Source organism: Spea bombifrons, chromosome 4 (genome assembly GCF_027358695.1).
Source record: "Spea bombifrons isolate aSpeBom1 chromosome 4, aSpeBom1.2.pri, whole genome shotgun sequence".
Lineage (NCBI taxonomy): Eukaryota > Metazoa > Chordata > Amphibia > Anura > Pelobatidae > Spea > Spea bombifrons.
In genome coordinates this window covers 83,677,489-83,701,037 of record NC_071090.1, presented here as the reverse complement: position 1 = coordinate 83,701,037, position 23,549 = coordinate 83,677,489, and the positions used below count along the sequence as shown (strand labels likewise).

Genomic DNA, 23,549 nt, shown 5'->3' with positions numbered 1-23,549 from the left:
CAATATTGTTTTGGTTTGAGGTACACCAAGCACTGTTTGACCCCATTCACTTTAGACACTTCTCTGCACATTTTTCTTTTACACTAGCCCCAGCATTTTAGCTGGGTTTTTAGCCCTCAAGTTGACACTAGTTTTTGTGTTTGTGGCAACTTCGTTGGATTGAAAATACAAAACTTGTTTCATACATTTTTTTATATGGTGCACTAAAAATGGCCACAGATAGATTCCCAGAAGATTCAGTTTTTAGTAATGGGAGTAGGCTTTTTATTTTGGGTTCCAGCCTTCCATTGAAGACTGCAGTGATTCCCCTTATTTTGAGGGGGGCAAGAAGATCCGGCCCTCTCATAGGCTTTGTGGCTAAGGAGGGAAGGAATTGGTCATACATGCCTTTAGGCAGTGTGACCCCAGAAGACAAATATTTGTAGGTGTGGTGATCCATTGTGCCCTTTAAATGGGAACGTTTTGATCCTCAGGGAAAGGCAACGTGTCTGTGGCAAGATTTGTGAAGGTCCATAGAACATCACTGAATTGTCCACCACCGTCCCCAGTACATGTCCACCTTGAACAAAGTAGGGACCTACCAATGATAAGGCTTTAGTAAAAATGGGAATCCCCGCTGCCACTACACTTGGATAGAGTAGACTTGGTGCACTGCTGGAAGTCTACTATGGAAACGCTTCTCCACACTGATGAAACAAGGTGAATAAAGTGAGTCTATCGATTCCTAACTCACATCCAAAAATCTAGCCTGCTGCTAGTTGATTATTTATGTTTATATAGGTTGGTTCTATAATCTCACCCTCTCTGAGTTGCTTCCCAGCACATCACAATTATCTTCAGAGTCCACAACCAATACTGCTGAACTTCTCATCCACTTGCTCCCCCCACTCATGACCACTTTGCATCCCCTTGACTCCCAAACCTACCAACTCCCCCAAACACACAGAATGCTAGGGACAAGAACCAGCAACAACTACCATTAGCATGCAAGTTCAAGATAAACCACACCAGTAACACACAGAAGGCTCTAAATGGGACATACCCTCAACCTTACTATCTTTTTCCTTCCACGTTTCCTTTTTTAATAACAGGGAATAGACATGAACACTTATTTTGAATCTAGGCCGTCCAATCCTCCCCCATGAACAGGCATAGTGCACTCCACCTCACATTGCGGTGAGCTCACATTTTTTCCTCCTGTCTTTAAAATACTTTAACACTTTCGCAGTCAGGGTTGCACTATACTATAGACGTAAAAGAAATGCACTAATACAGCTAAAATAGAGAAATGAACCAAGAAATTTAAAACAAATATTCAGAGCTTTGTCCTTGTTGGAGGTCCCTCCTTGTTTTTTGACATTTGTACAAATTGATAAATTGGTCAAAATGTGTTAAAATTGTAGGAATCTGAATACACAACACTAATATCTATCGTTTCTTTGGCAATCTGGATTCCGTTTTGCTCCAGTACAAAAGCTCTGCTGAGCAGAGGATGACTCCAGTCAGGATAGCATACAGCAATGAGTCTGCTAATAACAAATGTATGTGTAAGGGTGTCTATGCATGTGTAAGCGAGGTGGGGTGTATCCATGATGCAAGATATCAAATTTGGAGAGACTGTCTAAATATGTAACCCAAGTTCATGCAAAAAATCACCAGTGCTTTTAGGAGGCAACATTTTAAGGTTCCATTAAATGGACAGAAAAGGGGTTAGGTAGGTACAGTATACTATAAACATTTATCTAGGTTTAATTGACCTAAAATCAATTTTAGAATCCAAGAATCCAGTTACTGTATTTTATAATCAAAATGTTTTGTATCCCCCCCCCAAAAAAAATGTAATTGCCCCAAAACAAGCACACTCATTAGCATGATAGATAAATGCAAGGTTTTTTTTCTTGACAGCTCTATAAATTTGGACTCGAAGTTAGTTTAAGACAACACATGCACGCATTAGCCCCTATTATAGTGTTATGTGATGCAGCTATGCGAAGTTGACATGAAAGGAGACCCGGTGACCTTTAACTCATATCTTAAATCTACCTGTCATGGGGTTATTAAATCATAACGTCAAAGAAGACCTCATCAACTTACATTACGCACCTTTCCTAGTTACGTTCACTAGAACACAAAATAGCCTGTAGCAAAATGCTACAGTAATTACCTTGTCAACTACACAATCCATCACAATGTGTCTTCAAACAAACTTGTACCTTGTGAACAAAAACAAGAGGCACATTGTGTGTATTAATATTCTAGGGCCAAAGTATCCGTAAAGCTGGGTAAAGCAAAGCCCCTGGCATTCTTCCCTCATAGCGCAACATTCTAGAGCAGACATGCAACATACAGTATAATAACATGACAATATTTCACTTAAAACCTTACTGCAAACTTATTTCCGGAGCTCTCTGCCTATGTTTAGAACGTTAGACATACTTAAGGCCTGCATATTTAAAGATTATAGGTTACATTTAACTCAAGTAGTACTCTTAAGGGCAAGCTTGTTGGTTTCTAATAGAATTATTACTTAAGTGTGTAGGTGTATATTGTGAAAACATTCATTACAATGTGCAACTGGATTACAGGTATCCTAATTCATACTTAACCCCTTAAGGACAATGGGCGGTCCCTAAACCCATTGAAAACAATGCATTTTGAGCCTGTACATGTACGGGCTTTGTCATTAAGGGGTTAAATAATGTCTTAAATGATGGATGATGGAAGCTATTTACACCCTATTCCATGTTCAAGAGGTGGTGCTACTATATAAGAAAAACAAGCAGAGTGCAAAGGGAACTCCAGCCATCACATGCAGGGCCCGTCTTAGTACCAGGCCACCAAGGTAGCCGTCTGGGGCTCCTTAATCAGAGGGGGTGCTTGCTGCTGGAGGGGGGGTGAGGTCTGTTCAAACAGAGCTCTTCTTCAGGGCAAACTCACACTGAGTGCCGGCGACTGGTACCGGTCCACAGCCCGGTGGTTGGGGACCCCTGGTGTAGAGTGTTTGAGTGTGTATTATGGTGCGGTGTTAGTGTACAGTGTTATCTAATACTTTGTGTCGCCTGTCAAAGTATTGACAACCCATTGTACAGCACTGTGGGATATTATAGCGCTATATAAAGGATAGGTAATAATAATAATAATCAAGTTGTGTACAATAAATAGGGTTTGCTCCAACCTCTCTAATAATGTTAAAACCGTAATAAAATATGAATTGGTTTATGTGGTAAAATAATTTCCCTGTCAGTGAGCATTGTGTTGCATATACTATTCTGTGTCTATCCTGATATGTCAAATCAGATCAAAAAATATATATATAAGTAGCATATAAGTATCTTTTTAGGAGGTTTCGTGATTTTGTATACTGTATGTAATGCTGTTCAAAATTACACATCTTTAACACCACTATAATTAAGATATAATCCACTCCAGATTTCTAGAAAGCCCTCAGCCAAACATATTTAAAACTTAACATAGTAAACATATAATAAAAACAGAATAATCAAAAGCCTGTCAAAAATACAAATATGAAATGCTTATTACAAGGCTAAATGATTTTGTAAGTAACAAAGCTGAAATGTTGAAACTATTTATATGGTATTTTCATTCTACATGGCAGCCCATTATGCTTTATGAGTTAATAAGCTACTTTATTAAAATAAATGTGTAACTAATCCCCATATCTTTCTACTGTATTTGTATTCAAGAAATGATTGCAATATTTATTTCAATCATCACATTGTTATATTGCTGCCGTTTACTACATTAATTACATTTCAATTCTCCCCATCTTAATCTACCGGTACAGCATACTGACAGTTATGTATTAAAAAAGGTGTTTGCGTGCCAAGTTTGAAAAAAGTGGTCTTTCCTCCATAATAACAAATAGAATGGCCAATTGAATGGCCATGATCTCTGGATAAGCCATGCTAAAGCACACGTGCTTTGATCAGGCACCTATGGATGGCATTTTCTAATGCAAAGACAGCTGCTGCCTACGTCGAAAACTGATTGACATACCTGTAGTCAAGCAGGGATGTCCAAAAACCCTATTTTTGGAGAAACAAGCAGCCAAGTGTCTGTAAACGAGGTGTCTTCTTTGAAAACTGAGTCTAAATAAATGGTATTTTTAATATTCCCTCTATCAGAGGGGGGAATCTAGAAACCATCCATGGAAATGTGTTTTTTGGAGAGAAAAAAATCAGTTCACACGGAAAGTTTTACTTTTTTTGGCAGGAGCAACAATTATCATTTAAATCAACCATGAATGATTGTTATTTCATAGTATTAATTAAAAATGTGGTCATGCGTTTCAAATCTGCAGCGTGAGGTACATTGAAGATCTCCACAATCTCTATGATGACACTAAATTCAAAATCCATGCTGAGGGAGACCAGTCAATGACATATTTTTGCTGGACATTTGAAATTAAAAAGATTTAGTATCAAGCTGTGAATTAATAGCAGTCTGCTGTCTTGTATTACTGAATGGGGTAAACAACTTAATTTAGGTGGATGGTATCTCAAGAGAAGCTGCATACCCAGATTTTATGCATACCTCCCATGTGTCCCTCATTAGGTAGGACAGTCCCTCTGGAACAAAAATCTCTCTGTCCTATTTCCTATCCTACATTTTCTGGGAGCTCAGAATTGAGTGTTCTACAACACTAAAAGTTAAGATAATGGTATAGAAACAGCTATTTAAAATGTGTAAATAAATAAAAATGTGTAAATGAAATTCTTCGTCTAAATGCCCAACTCAATGATCATATATAACATGTGAAATACGCATCAATCTATTTGCCTTTCTTGCTGCCCTAGGCCCGACGCCATCTTCACTGCATTAAACTGTGCTGCGGACTTTTAAGGCATAGGGCGCCCGCATATAATGTCATATCCAGGCATGTTGTGCCTTAAAGGCCTGAGCCTGCACAGCCTCCATGGCGTAAACGGGCCAGTTGGAGAGATCAGATATCGCTCATGTAACTAGTCAATTGCAACTGCAAGTGGAACTAGAGGCAGATTTACATTCCAGGCACTAGAAGGCACAAAACCACCAAACTCTTCAAAAACAAATGCTTTGTAAGCAGGGCATATATAGGACTGAGCATGGTCAAATAATACTTGAACAGATGTATACAAGAGTGAGCAGGAGTGGGCTTAGCTACCACTATGAACCTCATTATCTATCATGATGCTTAGGAGTGGGCATAGCTACCTATATGAACCTCATTATCTATCATGATGCAAAGGAGTGGCCGTAGCTACCTATATGAACCTCATTCTCTATCATGATGAGTAGGAGTGGGCATAGCTACCACTATGAGCCTCATTATCTATCAGGATGAGTAGGAGTGGACATAGCTACCAGTATGAACCTCATTATCTATCAGGATGAGAAGGAGTGGCCGTAGCTACCACTATGAACCTCATTATCTATCATGATGCTTAGGAGTGGGCATAGCTACCTATATGAACCTCATTATCTATCATGATGCAAAGGAGTGGCCGTAGCTACCTATATGAACCTCATTGTCTATCATAATGAGTAGGAGTGGGCATACCACTATGAACCTCATTATCTATCAGGATGAGTAGGAGTGGACATAGCTACCAGTATGAACCTCATTATCTATCAGGATGAGTAGGAGTGGACATAGCTACCAGTATGGACCTCATTATCTATTAGGATGAGTAGGAGTGGGCATAGCTACCAGTATGAACCTCATTATCTATCAGGATGAGTAGGAGTGGACATAGCTACCAGTATGAACCTCATTATCTATCACCATGAGCAGGAGTGGACATAGCGACCAAGATCCTTACTTTTATCCCTAAAAAACATATCCTAGTATGGGTTTTAGAGAATCTGGGCTGTGTGGGACATAGGCCAAGATAACGACACAGTCTTTCTCTGGTTAAGATGGATAACAGTGGTACATATAGACGCATTATTCTTGACTATAAAGTAAGTAGTGTATTACTGCTGTGCCGTGTTTTTAACCTACTTAGTGTGGAGCGGTGATGCAGGGATACCAGCCGCTGCCAGTAAGCAAAGAGGTTTCCACAAAGCCTTTTATTTTCACCCTTATTTATTGTGTAACACAAATCTATGCCAAGAATCCCATTATAAAAATCCCAAGCAAAATCACTGACTCAAAGCCATCGAGAGAATAATGTTTTTTTCATCTCTTCGGTTACTGCCCTGCTAGTACACTGCTCAAGCCCGGACGCTTATCTGATTAGGCTTTAAAACCAAACAAAATTAATCAAATCTGTTTTGTAGTCGTCAGTACGGTGAAAAAAAAAAGCTATGTGAAAAAAAGCATACAAGGGGAAAGCAGGATAATGTACAAGGAAATAATCATTTTAAAAGCATTCTCTGTAATAATAACTCTGAGCCTTAAAGGGTTATGTAGTTTCCCCTTTAAATATTTCTTCTTAGTATTACACATATATATATATCGCTCATATAGGATACGGTTTACTTAAGTTTTAAATGCCGGCTTTAGATACAAAAGTTTTTAAACAAGGTGAAAATGTTAGATTGCGTGAAAGGTCATTTCTTTCCTGTCTTTGGGCAGTGTCTTGAGCTCCGTGAAAGAATTGTGGAGTTTAGGACAGTAATCGGTGGGAAGAAGGTGGAACCAGGAGAAGACACAGCCAAATACCAGTACACCCAGAGATCAAAGTACTGCCCCAGAGAAACTGCCATACCCTAAGCCTCTGGGGTAAATCACAGGAATTACAATAACGGCAGCATGACATATTTCTTGAATGTTAGCTTGCATGGTAATATCAGGCAAATATTTCGACAAACAGAAAAGTCAATTTTAATTGTATGTTAAGACAACAACTGGAAAGTAGTATAAGCTTGAGCTTTCCCTGTAACTTGGCAGATCTCACTCCTGATGTTATTAACACTGGTCCAGTGAAGCCAACGTAACCTCACTAAGTTGTTGGGAAAACGCCTCATCAGTAGGCAGAGCATTTCTCCTTTTACTGAATGCATCCCATTGTTTGTAGGGGACAGATGATGTATGTTGAAGAATCCAGGTCATTCCTGCACAAAAGTCTATATAAAATCTACTTAAAGGAAAGCCAGATCTATTCTAAAGATGGATAACTATGGTACACTACTATTAAGGATTTGCTTTAAAGTTCTTTGCTCTTCTGTGGTAACACCTTCCATGACTATATCCTAATTCACCAAGGATGCCCGACTCGAAAGCCAAGCTTCTGCATTTCATATTATGTGTGACTTCATTCTTGCACTGTAAACTATATCACTAGAGGTCAGTTTTATAGATGGAAGAAACTAAATTTTAAAGAGGAGGGCTTGAATGATTTTGCCCGGGGTGGGAAGGTCCAGTAATAAACCAACTGAACATAACTGACAACCCACATGCTAAATGTGCACTGAGCAGTCCTGTCCAAAACAAATCGTTTGAAGGTGGATAGAAAGCCCATAAAAGAAGCAAGAAAATGATCCATGCATAATGTAAGGGATGTCATTGCCCCTGGTGGCTATATGCGGAACTGCAAGTGAAACACACAAAAGTGTTTCAGGCAGTGGGGCAAAAATGTTTGAATCAAAGCAGCCCAGGGGCAATTACCCCCCTTGTCCTCTTTGCCAGTCCTCCCCTGAACTTATATACTGCTTGCTGAACAGGAGGCTGCAATGAGCTATATTGCTGAAAACCCCCTCTGGATAAAAGTATCAACAACTTAACTTAAAAAGTGCAGATTTTGAATTCGATATTGGTTTGCTTGTTGAAGTAGAACTTCCTCCATTTGTATTACTAGGGTCAGATTAAAAATATGTTCTCATAGTATTGTAATGTTTTCTTTAAAATAATAATAATAAAAAAAATGTAGTGGTGTGTATTAACTTTCATTGGCATAATAGCTATTTTCCATGCAACTTCCCCTTTAAAAAACGACCCGTTACATGATAAGCCCCATATAGAGATGCGATAAGGAAATCACAAATTTAGTAGTAATCAGGCTACCAGCACTAATAGATATTATTTTAGGGTATAACCATTTTTGTTTGAATGGCTACGTTTAAGCAGAAATGCACGGTTGATATAAATATTACTTTTTTTTAATTATTACTACATGAGAGGTTTACCAAATTCTATTAATCTTCTAAGCCGCTTCTGAGCCCCTTCTCCAGAAGGTAAAAGAGAGCTGTATTTGTCGGCTACGATGTCAGCTTCTGCATGCTCTACTAGGCTCCAAAGCCAGAGTGTGAGAGGATTGAAATAACAGGGACGAGGTGAAGTCACATGATGCTGCTCTAGTTGTTTGCAATTCATCTCACCAGCAAGGTACAGCTTGACCTTGGGTGACTCTGGCAAAAAGGAACAATTATGAGGTTCAAGCAGCGAGGAGAAAATAGTAAAAAATAGACAGAATAAAAGATTTTGCTCCCATTCTATATATAGATATATAATCATGATAGTTTTCATTAGTGTTACCAAATAAAGACTCAAAGCCCTTCATATACATAATATGGAATAGAAAAGGAACACCTACAATTGTCAATTCTTAGGAGAGACGGTCTCCTTTTTACACAGTTCCTTCCTATTATGTTGTTCCTCTTTGTGTCGTTTTAAAGTAACACAGCGCTCTACGATAAGAAAATGGTTACTGCAGTATAGGTCAGAGAGAAGGTGATACCTTTTTATTGGCCCAACACAGAAAAACATAAAGGGATGTATTCATGAAAGACTCGTCAGGAGAGCTTGCAGTAAATCGTGGTTTACGCCTACTCTTCACTATATACGAAGGTCCGACCCTAGTGAGAAAGAGCTTGGCTGGCCCTCTATAATGTATAGTTAAATCAACCACTTGCTTAATTATGCATTAAAAAAACAAAAACTGTCTGCGCTTCTTACCCTAATAAAGTTGGCAACAAATATGTAAACATAATATAAATGAGAGGTTATTAATTATGCATTATACAGAGCCAGCTAACCCCTACTTGCTGGATGAATCTGCTGTCTTGGCCGTTCAACATGAGTAGTGAAATAAGAAAGTTGAAATCACTAGCCTTCCTCAAACTTTCTTGCCAACTCTCCCTTTAGCGAATACCGCATTGACTCACAAAAGATTGCGAGACCTTGGATGTCTCTTGTTCACATGAAATGCTGTGTTCTACAGCTATATAACCCACATTAATGAACAGTTTGAAAATAAGAAATATGGGTTATACCATAATTGTTATTGTTTATAACTTTTTGATCTTTGATCTAAATTAGTGTTGAATGGAAGAATAGCTAATGTGCATCTCATGAAACCACTTATGTGCTTAAAATGCATGCAAATTAAAAATATCCCTAATATAACACTTTATAAATAAAGTACTGTTCTAACACCACAGAGGCCAGTTCTCTTGTTAAATTGCCCACCTAGATCACTTTATCTCCAGTTGCTTATTCTACAGGACAAATATTTCAATTCAGATTAATCACTTTCAGCAGAATTATATGTTTTAATATATATATCCCCTGCTTTCACATCTACTATGTGGACCAAGTGCCTCTGTTTTCCCCATTCCCAAAACACATAATAAAATCAATAATCCAGAATCAATAACTCAGATCATTCTTAAAGTAGTTCTGTCACTTTTTACAATTCTGACCCTAAATAAGCCTTTGTAATAAAGTGTTTAAAGACATTATAAAATATAGCGTATATATATATATATATATTAGAAATCCACCTTGTGTGTATACTATGAGAGTAGTGATCTTAATTTGCTCAGGATCTGCCTAAGCAGACAATTGTTACCATCATAATCAGCAGCGCTGTACAATAAGGTTGGTCTTAGATGCGGGATAGCCATATGACTATACCATGCATGTTCAAATTCCCTTACAGTATTAACCTCTACCACCTATGCTGGGAGATTGCTCCACTTATTAACTACCATCTCAGTAAAGCTCCTTACATGATCTCTAAACCTCTGACCCTCTGGTCTATGGTAAATGAGTACAAGGCTTTAAAATAAGCTTTATCATTAGCGATCAGTAATCCCCCACCCCAATGTATGACGGGCTTTCTACACGGCAGATCAAGTACATGTATATAAAATGATCAATATCAATGTTAAGCAGTGAAGAAATGATGAATTTAATAAATAAAAGCCTGAATGCGCGTTGTGATGAAAACCTGAATGCAATGGTCATGCGTCATTAAATTGTAAATGTTGTGGCATAGTACTGTCTAACTCCACTCTACTTGTTGAGCTTGAAAATCAGGATTATGCAACAAGTGAACTGGATCAATTGCCTTACTGTTATACATCATGATATGGTCATTTGAAAAGGGGGGTTGCACATATTTGTCTATGGTATTAAAAAAATGTAAACTGATTATCTGTGTGTATGTACATAATGAAAGTGTGACACGCAACAGAACATTGTGTTTTTCTGGTCTCTTACACCAGATTTGTTGTTTGTCTCAAATTCTATTTTACGGTTCTATGCATTAAGCAGACCTATGCAATCATGTTTACATGTTTTAATAAGCAATATACATATCAACAACCTGCTTAATACCATGGGGAAATATCTATACTTTTTTTTCATGATATGCATAATTATTCCTCCCATTATTTACTTCTCTTCCATGCAAGGGAGGGCTACCACCTTCTAGCCTGGGGGCAGGTAAATCCAAGTGGCCCCATTGGCCCCTTGCCCAGGCACTGGCGAATATATTTGAACACACTACCACACTAACATACACATACACACAGACTAACACACACCGCTATACACTTATGCTAACACACACTCATGCTAGCACATACTCCCTCTCACAAACACTTACACATAAACATTCATGCTAACACACCCTTAAGCATACATATTAATGCTAACACACACTTGCACATACACATTTATGCTAATGCCCACCTGCACATACACATTCATGCTAATGCCCACTTGCACATACACATACACATACACATACTTATACATACTCAGCTGCTCTCTCCTTTCCTTAGCCCCTTTCTTGCACTATGCGAGCACCCTTGAATTTATTGCTGGCTCAAATTACATTACATTATGTGACCCTGCTTTCTTCCCATCTACAGGTTGGACCGGCCCTCTATGAAGAATTTTGGACCGGCCCCCATGCCCTCTGAGACAGCCAGCACCTGCTTCTATGACTTACGTTTTTGATTGTTGGTGGTTGGTTTAGGCAGGCTTTGAAAACATAGGGGAGGTAGAGAATTACAGGACAGGAATTGCATTGGATAATGCTGACGATCTCAGCTTCCATGACGTGAAGTTTTAAATGAGGTAATATTACAAACTATAGACCGTTTTAACTAATCCATTTAGTTATGCTATAAACTGTGACCACAACAGCTCCTCTTTAAAGTCATAGGGTACTTGATTAGTTTCCTGGGCTGTTATCTACATGTTCTATAATGGAAAAGGAAATGCCCATTTAAATTGGCTAATGAATTCCACGTGTCTGATAGCACTCTGTGAGGAGTCCCAGAGGTAAGTAGAAATCACTCAGTTAATTCATTTACCGTAATTAAGCTAGAAAAGTCAGTTTAAATCTGGCTGGGCTGCTCTTGGTGTTACTTGGGTAGACAGGACATAACAACTATTATTATTATTATTATTATTATTATTATCTTCTTTCTATTTATATAGCGCCAACAATTTACACAGCACTTAATACAATACATAAATTCAAGGGGTATGACAAGGCGAGAATTGACAGACTAAGACAAACCGATACATTAGGTGGAGAGAGCGCGGCTCGCAAGCTTACAAAATAACAATTGGACTTACAGAAACAACAGGTGAGAAGGGAGCTTACAATCTAGAGAGAGTCGGGGTATACCCTAAAAATGAAAGTTTTGATCAGTTTAAACCAAGTGAAAAAAATTTTCAATTTATAGATTCACTCTATAATAATGACTATAAAAATGGAGGAGGGTAGGGTTAGGAATTTGTTCACATATAAGTTAACGTATATACAGACAGAAATAAAATGATCGCTCCATGAGCTTTGGGATTGGCAGGGTTATCCCATGTCTAGTCTCTAATCAAAGTCTTTACTCTAATCAGGGTCAAACAGTCTAGGACGAGGGTGTTGAACTCCAGGCCTTGAAAGCTAAAAAAAAATCAGGAATTCGGTATATCTTTGTTTTCAACACAAGTGATTCAAACTTTTCAGTGCCAACCATGGATGGAAAAGTGGGCCCAAGAAGCCATGTACCATGGATGTAGGGTGACTACATCAGCCATGTTTTGCAGGACACATTTAATGTTTACATATTGCCTACTAACCCACATAAAATGCTGTCCTGCTGTATGTGGGAAGCTTTTCTTATGGAAGGGAACCAATCAGACAGTTATATATACTCCATACTGTAAAAATGCATCCTGGGAAACATGGCTGATGTATGTAGTAACAGTGAAGCACCGCTTCTTCTGGTTCTCTGGGTCGCAGGAGTGGGGTCTTGACACGCTCCGCTCCCCAATCATTTTCCCTTTGAGCGCCCCCAATGTCAGCGGGACCGCCTACCAACGCCATGAGAACGCCCACGGATGTCAGTGGGCAGTCCTGGCCGCATCCCGCAAGGGAAGGCTCCGGGTAGCCGGAGTGAAGAAGTTCCTAGGTATGGTAACCAGCATTACAGTTAAACATGATGGCTCTTACAGTGAATAAAATGCTGGTAATCAATCACAGACCGATCAGCAGCTTTTCCAAATAATTAAAAAAAAGGTAAAGCTAAAGTCCTTGGATCAGGCAGCCTAAAAAGGGAGAAAAATTAAGTGTGTCAACATGCTGAGATCAGCTAGCTGGCATACTGGACAAAAAGCCTTGCTCCCATGCAGGGATCTGTGATTGTGATCTTACAGTTACCCCCCCCCCCCAATCTAACACCGCAGAAAAGGCATAATCATTTATTAAAACACATTTATTGCTTTTATGGGATAACACCTTTGTGGACTCACAACGCATTTTTAACTTCTCAGGCATATCCCTCAAACCCACTCTATTCTTGTTTTGTTTTCTCCGTATGTGCTCAGAATGAATATACTGCCACTGTATTCTGCATTTCGCTACAATCTTTTGTATATTACATAATTGCCTATCAAACCCTTATCGGTAATATTTACAGAACACGCTGGCTCTCTCGCAGAAAGCCATCCAAAATAAATGCCATTTTACAACCTTGGAAATACACCGAAGAAGAAAATAATATGAACACTTTTTTAAAAGAAAAATATGGGAAACTTAACCTGGGAACCTAGTTAGAGACTTGCAGAATAGAGCATCTTAAATCAATTCTTAACAACAAGAAGAGAATAATACAAGACAATGCATTTTTTGTTTTAACACGTGTACACTCATTCATTTCATTCTCAGCCTACCTATGCAAATCAAGTTATATCCCAATGACGTTATATTGACTTAACAAGCACTCGTGGCTCTGTTTGTGTTGAATAAGAATACTGTTGCCAAACAAAATGAAAAAGCTTACAGGTTAACCTTTTCCTCAACAAAGATGTGTTGAACGGTACTTCGTATTTAGTGCCTTCATGGGAGTTAAGACTGTATTGCTTGCCATTTTATCATATTTCTTTTTATCTTGTTTTAGTGCCACAGGAATGCGAAGTACTTTGCTTTAACGTCATTTAAACCATTTCTGTTTAAAAGGACACTCCAGGTATCACACGCACTTTACTGCAAATGCAGAATCCCAAAAACTTCAAAATCGCTCCATAACCATCGCCCCCCCCTCACCCAGCTATTTGGCCAACCACATGTTTTGGTGCCGGCGCCTACATGGTATACGCACCAATCAGCTCCTGTGCTGGCTTGGCAATGGATCCAAGGGGTCTAATGAGAGCATTTTGCTGCCACTTCTAAGTGGTATGGAAACAGGGCCATAGAGACAATGCTGCCCTGCAGCACTGCAGCTGCAGCTTCTCCTAAAGGTTAGTTTATTTTTTTTTCCATACATATTGAAGAACTGCTTCCAAAGTACTTTATATGCATTCTTTGTTGAGGAAGCCGCCTAGGACTGTCCCTTTAAGCATAGTTTTAGCCTTTACACATTAAGATATACCGGTACAGAAGGAAAAGAGGGAACAGCCCTCGTGAACTTCCAATTTATTAATGATTTGAAGCCGTATAGCACCAGAGAGGTCAGTAAGAAAGGTGCAAACAAAGCAATATATTTATTATTCACCTTTCTGTAACCCAACCATTTCTGGAATATTGCTATGTAATAGTAACTGTTCCATGAGCTCTTCTCCTCTACACCCAGTACATGAAATTCGTTAAACGGCTATGCTCCGGATTATTATTTTTTTGTATCAGGTGCCATGGTTAAGGTTTGTTGTGCAGTGCAGGCATGACGAAGTTTGTGACAGTATAGTGACATTATTTCAGCATTGTCTTTTCCTATTGACCAAATCCTTAAAAGGTTGCAGGCATGGTGAGGCATTGACGTCATGCACACCTTGTAATGATAAACCTGCCGACCTTCACTTGTTCTGAGCCAGCAACATTAAGACTTTTGACTGCAACTACGAAAGAGCTCACAGTAGTGCCTGTCCGGACGGGATACAAGCTCTTACATGTTCAAAGAATTACTGATTTATTTGGATTGCTGTCACTCTATACATATTCACAGTTTGATTTGGAAAAGGGCACTTAATCACTTAATGAATTAATAAATGCTGCGTGGGGGAAGAACAAAAATGGCATTTTATATTTGCCATATGTCTTTTTTCTAATTTCCAGCACCCTCTGCACATTTTACGGTTTAGTGAACTGAAATTAGAAAATGCATACCAGAAAAAGAAAGACATACCAAAATATTTAACACACATGTTGGCTTAAATATAACAAAAAGTTCAAGGTGTATATAAAAGAGTGCTAAATATTTGCAAATTCAGGCGTCAACATACTCATTGGAAATGATAAAGAAATAAAATAAAAAGAAAGTAGAGCTAATGCATTTATAATTTAATAATCACAGTAAATATATGTATATGTATGTATATATATATATATATATATATATATATATATGTCTAGGTCTACGAAACAGTTTTAGGCTATTAAGTTATATCACAACAAACAAATACATATTCATCTACTGAATGTGCTCTTCATATTATATGGAGTCATGGAACATGATTGATGCCATATAATAAACAATTAATTTAGTTCCAGAATATGAGACACAGTTAGCCATGTGATTGTTAATAAACATTTTTGCAAAGTACACTACTGTTGAAGCCGATGTCTGTCCTACAAAGAACACATGAATCTTTAAAATTAATTAAAATGCAAAATCTCAATTAAAACACACAAAAAATGTCTTAAGTTATTAGGCACTGTATATAATATTGTATCATCTAAAAATATCCACGTTGTTAAATCTCAAAAGAACTACTGTGAATAACTACTAGAAATAGTTAATATATGTCCAGCTCATAAATAAAATGCAAAAATCAAATCAAAAGTTATAAGCAAAGTTTAGATCCAGCCAAAACACTTGAATATTGGGAAATTGATGGTACATTTCCTAATGAATCCCAAGTCTGACTTAATGCGAATAGACACAAAACTCCATACATTTATTTCAAGGAAACGGAGCATTAAATTCCGGACTAATACCTGTACCAAAGGGCGGCGGAGCTATTTGTTTAGGTTTACATAACTTGTGGCCATAACGTCACAGTGAGAAACGTGTCTGGTCTGGTATTAGGTTGAACGTCATTGAATGTGAAACAACAGAAATATTCACCTGGAGTTATATCACTGTAGTTATAATACAACAGATAATAGTCTAGGTTTACTTAAGTTCACATATTAGTATCTGATTTTTGTAGCCGTTCAGCCTTACGTCAGAAGAGCAAGGGAGAGAAGACATGGGAGATTTCTACAACTAACCCAGAATACTCATTTCAAACGTAACCAATATAGATTGCCAGCTCAGAATCGTTATGTCTTTTCATAAACCTGAATCTTACATATTGTGACGGGGAGAGAGAAGGCTATTACATTTGTAGGAGATCGGAAAGGGCAGAGATTCCCAGTGACTAATGGGTTAACTAAAAGTCCAATTAACACAGCTGCCCCAAGTATCATTAATCCCTGAGTGTTATATACAGGGCTTCTCCTTTGTATGTACTGACACCTATACACATACACACTAACATATTAACTCATTCCATGTATCACACACATATCTACGTATGGCATTTACTGGGGCTCAGACGCAGGCAGCGTTGCAGCCATAATTTAAAAGCATGTTTTTTGTTTTGTTTTTTTTTTTACCAGTTTTTGTTACTTAAGTATAATACGCGTATTGAAAAAGGTATAAATTATGTATATTATAATAGCATAAAGCCCAGCCCCATTTTTTATAGAAACCTGCCTATTGCTTGTACCCTTTAATTTTCTTTATTTTTAATTTTGAATACACCTACTTTTTTCCTGCAAACTCTTTACCTTATGGATGAACAGTTCTGTGGCATAAGACCAAGCATAATTTTGTGTCCTATTGTTTACCCCTTCTCCTTACTACACTTACAAAGGCTGCCTGAATAGGGAATGCGACGTAGGGGAGCGACAAATGGAGGGCATTATCATGCAGATCCTAAACCCTGTATAACATGGGAGCGTGATCATTTTGCTTCATAGATGCATGTGTAGGACACGGTGTAGGACTGTTTGATCTAACAGTAATTATTTTTAAAATTCTTTGTTCCCTATGCTCGTTCTCAAACTCCTCCGATTACATTGCTTCCATCGTATGTAGGAAAGTGTATCTAAATCAATCCTGGCTGTATAAAATGACCTGACATTTATAGGCAGTGCTTGTTCATGTACATGGTTTAAGTTTTATATGGTTCTTGTTTGATTGGCCGTTAACGTTATGTGGAAAAGTATATAATTTAGCCCAAAGTGGATTTAGTGGCAGCTTGCGTCCTTTCTCTTAATTTACTAGAAGCTGCAGTTGCCATTAACAAAATGCAGTATAACTTTTTATTTATTTTGTATAATCACAGGTATTCTGATTAGTGTCCCATATGGGAATGTTTTATCTTTGGTACCAGATGGTTTTTGGGTTTTTTTTATTGCTTATCACAGAGCTCACTCGGCTTTTTGGATGCATTCTCATTAAGTTTATGGATTTGTCGGATTTTTCATTTCCTTATTGTGCCTCCAATATATGGTAAAAACCCTTCTGTAAAGGGCTCTCTGAGCTTTTCTGGTGTGCTTAACAACCTCAGCACAAAAGGGGTTAACACTCCCCAGCACATTGCCGTTCCTGCAAGTGGATATCACTATCAGCTTCAAAAAAAGTACAAATGAGCCATCTAATGGGACCCACAAGAATTGCTCAGAGCGATTGTGGCAGAGCATATAGTTTATTAGACAGACCTAGGAAAGACTCCTCAAATGTCTAAGCACTTGGGATGTTACCCGTGCAAGACCCTGATTCCAAGACAAAGATCTGTTCTGCCTGTTCCAGAACCAGAGAAGATACTAGCAGTGAATTTTTTAAATGGTTCTTGTCTGAGCTCCAGAATACTTTTGAGCTATTCAGGAACCAGATTCCTACTTCTCCAGCCACGGCTATACAATCTGCTTCGCAGGAATTTTGTACATAAACTGGTTCCTGGCTCTTCTACCTCTAACCATGACATTCTCGTCAGATGTGTCTACTACCAGGCTTAAATCAAGATCCTTTTGTCCTTCAAGGGATAGAGGCATATAGATCTTCCAGATTGTATAAAGACAAGCCTTACACGTGTAATAAAAAGATCTCCCAGACCTCCTGTTGGGGAAGACTGTGACAGAACCCTCGGTCACTGGGGCTCCAGGAGGGCCCTGAGAGTCAGCTTCCTCCCCACAGACTATGGACACCGACCCTGGAAGGGGTTACAGTCCCGTGTTTCCCATTACACTATCCCCGTTAGCGTTAAGTCCAGCTCCACCTGCTGGTGGCATGGAATTGAGGCGCTGCAACTTATAACTGACCAAAGGATACCAGGATTCTCCTAGAACTCCTGGGTGGACCGCAAATCTGCTGTGGACTGCTAAAATTTCTAGCGGCTGTCGCTCCCCCTATAAAGCCTCCAATTGGTATGCTGTTTCAGAATTGGAGGCAAAAGAGGCAATTGGCCAAGAAGAGTGTGGAATGCAGATCTGATACATATGTCCATTGCCCTCCTCTTCCAGATCACCCAGGTCTACTTTCTCAGGATCCAATCCTGCATCCATCTACAGCACTTCTCCGCTTGCTGGCATGGAGATTGAAAAGACTCTCTTGCTATACCAGGGACTTTCTCCTGTTGAAAATGCCATATTGGCCACTTTCTACATTCCAACAGAATGTCTACAAGGTAGAAGGATACTGCCATTTTGAAAATCTTTTCAGAATAGTCTGCCCTCAGGAACTCTTCTGTTTCCTCCATCAGTCCCTCAACTGCCACACTTACTCCATTCAGGATATTTCAAGGGTCTGTGTCCAGCTACTATGAAAGTGTAGAGACAGAACAGCATTGCTTAGACATCGACAGAGCAACTCTGATTCATCAGCAAAGAACTGCTCAGTTTCACAAATCCACCAATCTGTTCATTTGCTGTTCCGTATTAGGTACCTTGGATCTATGAGTTGGTTACTTCCAACAGTTGGGGAAGCCTATACTATACTGCAGAATGTTCGCCTCTGCCTCTTGCAGGGCTACTCAGTCAGTATCTACCTCATGGGCTGAACTAGCAGATGTGCCTCCAGATCTGTAGAGCACCAGTTTGGCCTTAATTTTACACCTTTGTCAACCATTATCTTGATATTTCTTTAACTTCTGTTTGGCAGATGAGTTTTGCCGTCTGTTCGATTATTTCCCACCCATTCCGCTTATGTATATCTTACTTTGTGCTGCTGTGGGTCACGCAGAAAAAAAACCTTGCCTGGGAATTTTCCTTGTGTATCCTGCAGCAGCACTATTTTGTTCATTCCCAGTAAAATTTCTATCTTTTGCATATACTTTATTACACTGAGGGGGGGCAGTTAGCAGAAGCTGGCTTTATTGATTTTCCTGTCCAACTTGGCGGCGCTACTTATCACTTGTTCTGCTGCAGAATACAGCATATTGGCCACAGCATGGGCAACTTTCCAGGGTTACCTTGTTACTGATTTAACCGCTACCAACAAGTCCCATCAGTATTCTGACTACATAAGTGGGCCATAATGTCATCATTATCAAGGAATCCTTTTTTTTCTCTTCCTTTCCTGAAATAAACTAAAACTTTAATTTGTTTAATGCATCTGGTCTTATGCTAGTGATTTTATTTGGTAAAATATAGAGTTTATTTTTAGCAAGCCAAAAATATTGCTTTAATGGGATCAAATGAAATACTGGTAGATGTTGCTTAAGCAAAATAAATGAAACTCCCATTTTGGCACATTTTTCAACCTTAATAAGCATGGGATTTATATATAACGATTCTTTACCTTTGAAGATAGGGACGGCATTTGTATCCCACAGTATTTCGTGAGCACTTGAAATATTTGATCAATCTTGCATAAGTCATGTAGCAGTCCCCTGACTACTCATACAAAGCTTTTTATGTGCAGTTTTCCCCTGAAGAAGGCATTTGCTTGCAATTGAGAAGCGGAACATGAAAGTGTACAGTGTGAGATAAACCAGTTTACTTCAGTACAAAACAATGACTTATCTGTATAATTTTTAAATCATGCATTTTTTTCTATATATAAAATATTTTGCAATTTTGATAAATTTTCCCTTTTTTACGTTTCTGACTTTTTTATGTAGTTTGAAACAGTCACCCATAAAACTCTTGCATTAATAATTTCTAAAATATTTTAGTATAGAGTAAGAAAAAAATTCACTATAATTGCTGTAAATTATTCCCTGAGTTTATATTACACGGTTAAACTTGACCTTCAATGTTATGCTCAAAACTTATATATCCATCCTATTAATAGACCAGGTTCTGCAGTCTGGGCCATCTTTAATGGAGGCAAAAGGGGCCTAAGCTTATCTTAGGGCCTACTGCATGTTTCCTTTGGGTCTCTGAACAGCCACCATAGCCTGGGGGTCCGTGCAACCACCAACAACTTCCTCCCTTATGGTCGCATAATATGCTATTGCAGAGATATGGGATAGATATCATAAGCTAGTTGCCTGTGGGTTTTTCTTTTCTCCCATTCTTTTTTTGTTCCTATGTGGCTAATATTTACAACTGAAGCCTAGAATTGATTGGGTTATATGAATGTAACTCAACATCTGGGCAGCCCTGGTGAAGAAACAGCAGAAGTGACTCTTAACCTGATCCAGGCCATATCATTGGTGATATCCTTAGGAGGGAACTGATAATTAAAACTAATAGATTGCAATGCCGAGTTGTTCACTGATACAGCTAATACTTGATTAAAAAAAACACAAAAGCTACAAATCTTACATAAAGCAGAAACAAAATAACATTGCATTCAAAATACAGAGGGACAAAAAAGTGTTGGCAAACATACACCTCACATAATGAACTACAAACGTATTCTACATTAGGAGATGCCTGCATAAGCAGTCTTTTCATCATATAGTGCCCCTATCTCATGTACACATTGATATTACCATTAAAGTCACATGTGCTGCAGGTAATCTTTGCTAGCTTACATTAACCAGGAGATATACCAAAGGAGGTGGGCTTACGCATGTCTTGATGCTTGTTAGCTTCCGCAAATTAAGGATCTCCAGAAGCCTATATTGAATCCAGTAACACATGTGCCACTTTCTTCTAGTGGAAGCTTTAGTTATATGGTATGGAGAATGGCATCCTTATACTCAATACATTGCCAGACCTTCTTCACTGGCCTGCATCACCTGTGTTATTTTATCTCTTTCGCAGGCAGTGCAAATCTAACCTACTTAATGGTTCTTTCACTAACATTCTAGGCGCTACCGTATGGTTCTTACGTCAGTCATGCATCCCAACATTGCCTTTGGAATCATCTCTAAATCCTTGAGATGGCATATTAATTCCCCCATGGACCAACTCAACACAACTGCAAAAAAGTACCTCCAGGCTAAAGTCCTTATATACATAAGTGTCATTATTAAATATGCATTATTTTAGCACATTTGGTAATGCTACAATGTATTTAAAGTAATAGCCCGTTTGTCACAAAGCATTTTTTTTAAATGTATTACTGCAAGTTAAACAAGAACCAGTCAGGAATAATAAATGGTAAAGAAAAATCCACTTCGCTTAAAGTTGACCTATCACTTTTCACAGATCGCAGGTTAGTACATAATCATTATATGGAATTATATTTATGGGTTAAAAAAATGTGTCCACCCTCTTATTCTGCATGATACGGTGTTTCCCCATTATTTAATGGGGAAACAGAGGTCCTGCCAGGAACTGGCACCACATTGCCTTCTGTAGGCACTAGGGCAATGCTGTTGGGTGGCTCAAGAATGCCCCATTAAAGTTACAGTAAGGTCACTGACCATGCTTAGTCACATCCTTTTGATTTTACCTGCCTTTGTAAGGATGGGGGTGAAGGTAGTTAACATCAAGACATGAACCCATTTATACCATCTTTTGGAAAGGAGCTCAGTTTCCACACTGTATCATATATATAGTCTCTTATTTTCAAAACAAACCACTCCAAAGAGTTGACCATCTGGCAAACTTGGCAAAAACCCAGTGGGCTGGTGACAGATGGTACTAGTCACCTACCTTTACTGGCACAGCAGCTTTGGTACTTCAATGAGTGGCCACAGGCTGGATGTACCTGACCGGAGGGGGGGGCACATGTATCATCATACCTGATGTATCCATCAGGCAGCAGTACATACTTCATTTATCGGCCGCAGCCCTTAAAGTGCCAGTGCTGCTTTAAATCCCCAGTCTACAAGACACCTTACCAAAAACACGTGCTTTTTTGTTTGGTAGTTTTAATAAGTGAACTGAGTTAAGCTAAAGACTTTGAGTGTGATCGAAACCCCTTAAATTCTCACACCATGTAATGCAGCTTCCAATGATGTAACATGGAATATAAGGCAGGCTGAAAAAACATTTACATACTGCATTCAGTTGGTTGCCTGTCAGCTGCATTTCATTGATCTCAGATCCAAAGGGTGCATGCAAATCAGACTAGATTATTTACTATGATAACCAAAAATGTATGAGATGGTAGTTATGGCAGTGAAAGAATAAAAACAAAAAAACATGATATTTTTATTTATTTAATTTTTTTGTAACAATTAAAAATATATTTGTACCATTTGCTCTCTTATAAGGTATGGAGGATGGATTTGTGATGTTAAACATTTGCTGTTTGCACTGAGAGGTATGTTAGGGTAAGATAATTACAGTGTAACATTCCATTCTAGACTCTTTAGAGAATCCTGCCTTCTGCAGCAGAGGTTGGGATTCCACATTAACAACCCATACTTACCCTATCCCTAGATCCTCTAAATATGCCTGCACGCCTTACAAAATTACAGATCTCTGGTTCCTAAACATCTCCTAGCACCAGATGCAATATTCTGAAGATCTGAACTGCAAAAAATCCACGTAATTGATCCGAAACCCTTTACTGATTGTGGGTGACAATTATTAGCTTATGCATTCGTTCTACTTACCAGAAAGCTGCTTGTATTCGGTATTCCATATTACAACAGGTGCGCTGTATACTAGAGATGGACACATTAACCCTAATCATCTGAACGCGCTAATCAGGTTTTAATACTCTTTCTACTGAACCAGTCGGCATTCCATATATGGATTGTAGACGTCACCTTTGTTGAAATTACATCTGCCGCACACATTTACTGCTCACCTTATGCAAAGGACCGTTACGACGGCTCGGATTTCCCAAACTTTTCACCTTCTTCCACTCCATCTCTTCAGGGGCTTATTTTAATGCTGATCTGAATATTCCTGTGGCATTTAATCAGAAGTATTACAAACCCAGATCGTCCCAGTATCTTCTAATGTTGAATCATTCCAGTGACCTGCTTGCTCTTTTTATCCCTGGATAGATCCCGAATGACAGCTCCCTAGTTCTCCACTGTGTTTGCTAGCAACCCCTGTGCAGGGCAGAACACACACATCCTGTAGGCAAGAATTTGAAAGGAGAATGTGGAGGTGCAAGTACCCCCATCAGCAGCCTCTCTAAAATGAGTGCTTCCCAGGAGGGACAGGGAAAGCAATGTCCTGATGTAGAAACTTGACAGGCCAGTGTTAAGCCCATGTTAACCACTCCCTCTTCTCTCATAGCTTGGCTAGATCATAAAAACCAGAAGCAAGGTCACCAAGCAACCAGATCTCACCGTCACTGAAGGCAATAAAGTCAACTTCCATTCAACTTGGAGGAAAGCAGAGAGATTGCACTGCAGCTGTTATCTGCTTCACTGCAGCCCAGTCTGCACATTCACAAGAACAGTCTATGATCATGGCATGTGTTTTGAAGGCTGTCACATTTATGACTCTTTCAGAGGAGTGTCTCAG

At 38.8% G+C, this 23,549-nt stretch overlaps 1 protein-coding gene across 1 annotated transcript in view; it reads right to left on the bottom strand.

Moving 5' to 3' along the window:
- PDE8A (phosphodiesterase 8A) overlaps window positions 1-23,197 on the bottom strand; it is a 103,152-nt gene extending 79,955 nt beyond the window's left edge. Inside the window, exon 1 of the mRNA XM_053461794.1 lies at window positions 22,879-23,197. Within this exon, the coding sequence (XP_053317769.1) occupies window positions 22,879-22,941 (63 nt within the window). The 5' untranslated portion in view covers window positions 22,942-23,197. The remainder of the gene's footprint in view (window positions 1-22,878) is intronic.
- Between the last annotated feature and the right edge of the window lie 352 nt (window positions 23,198-23,549).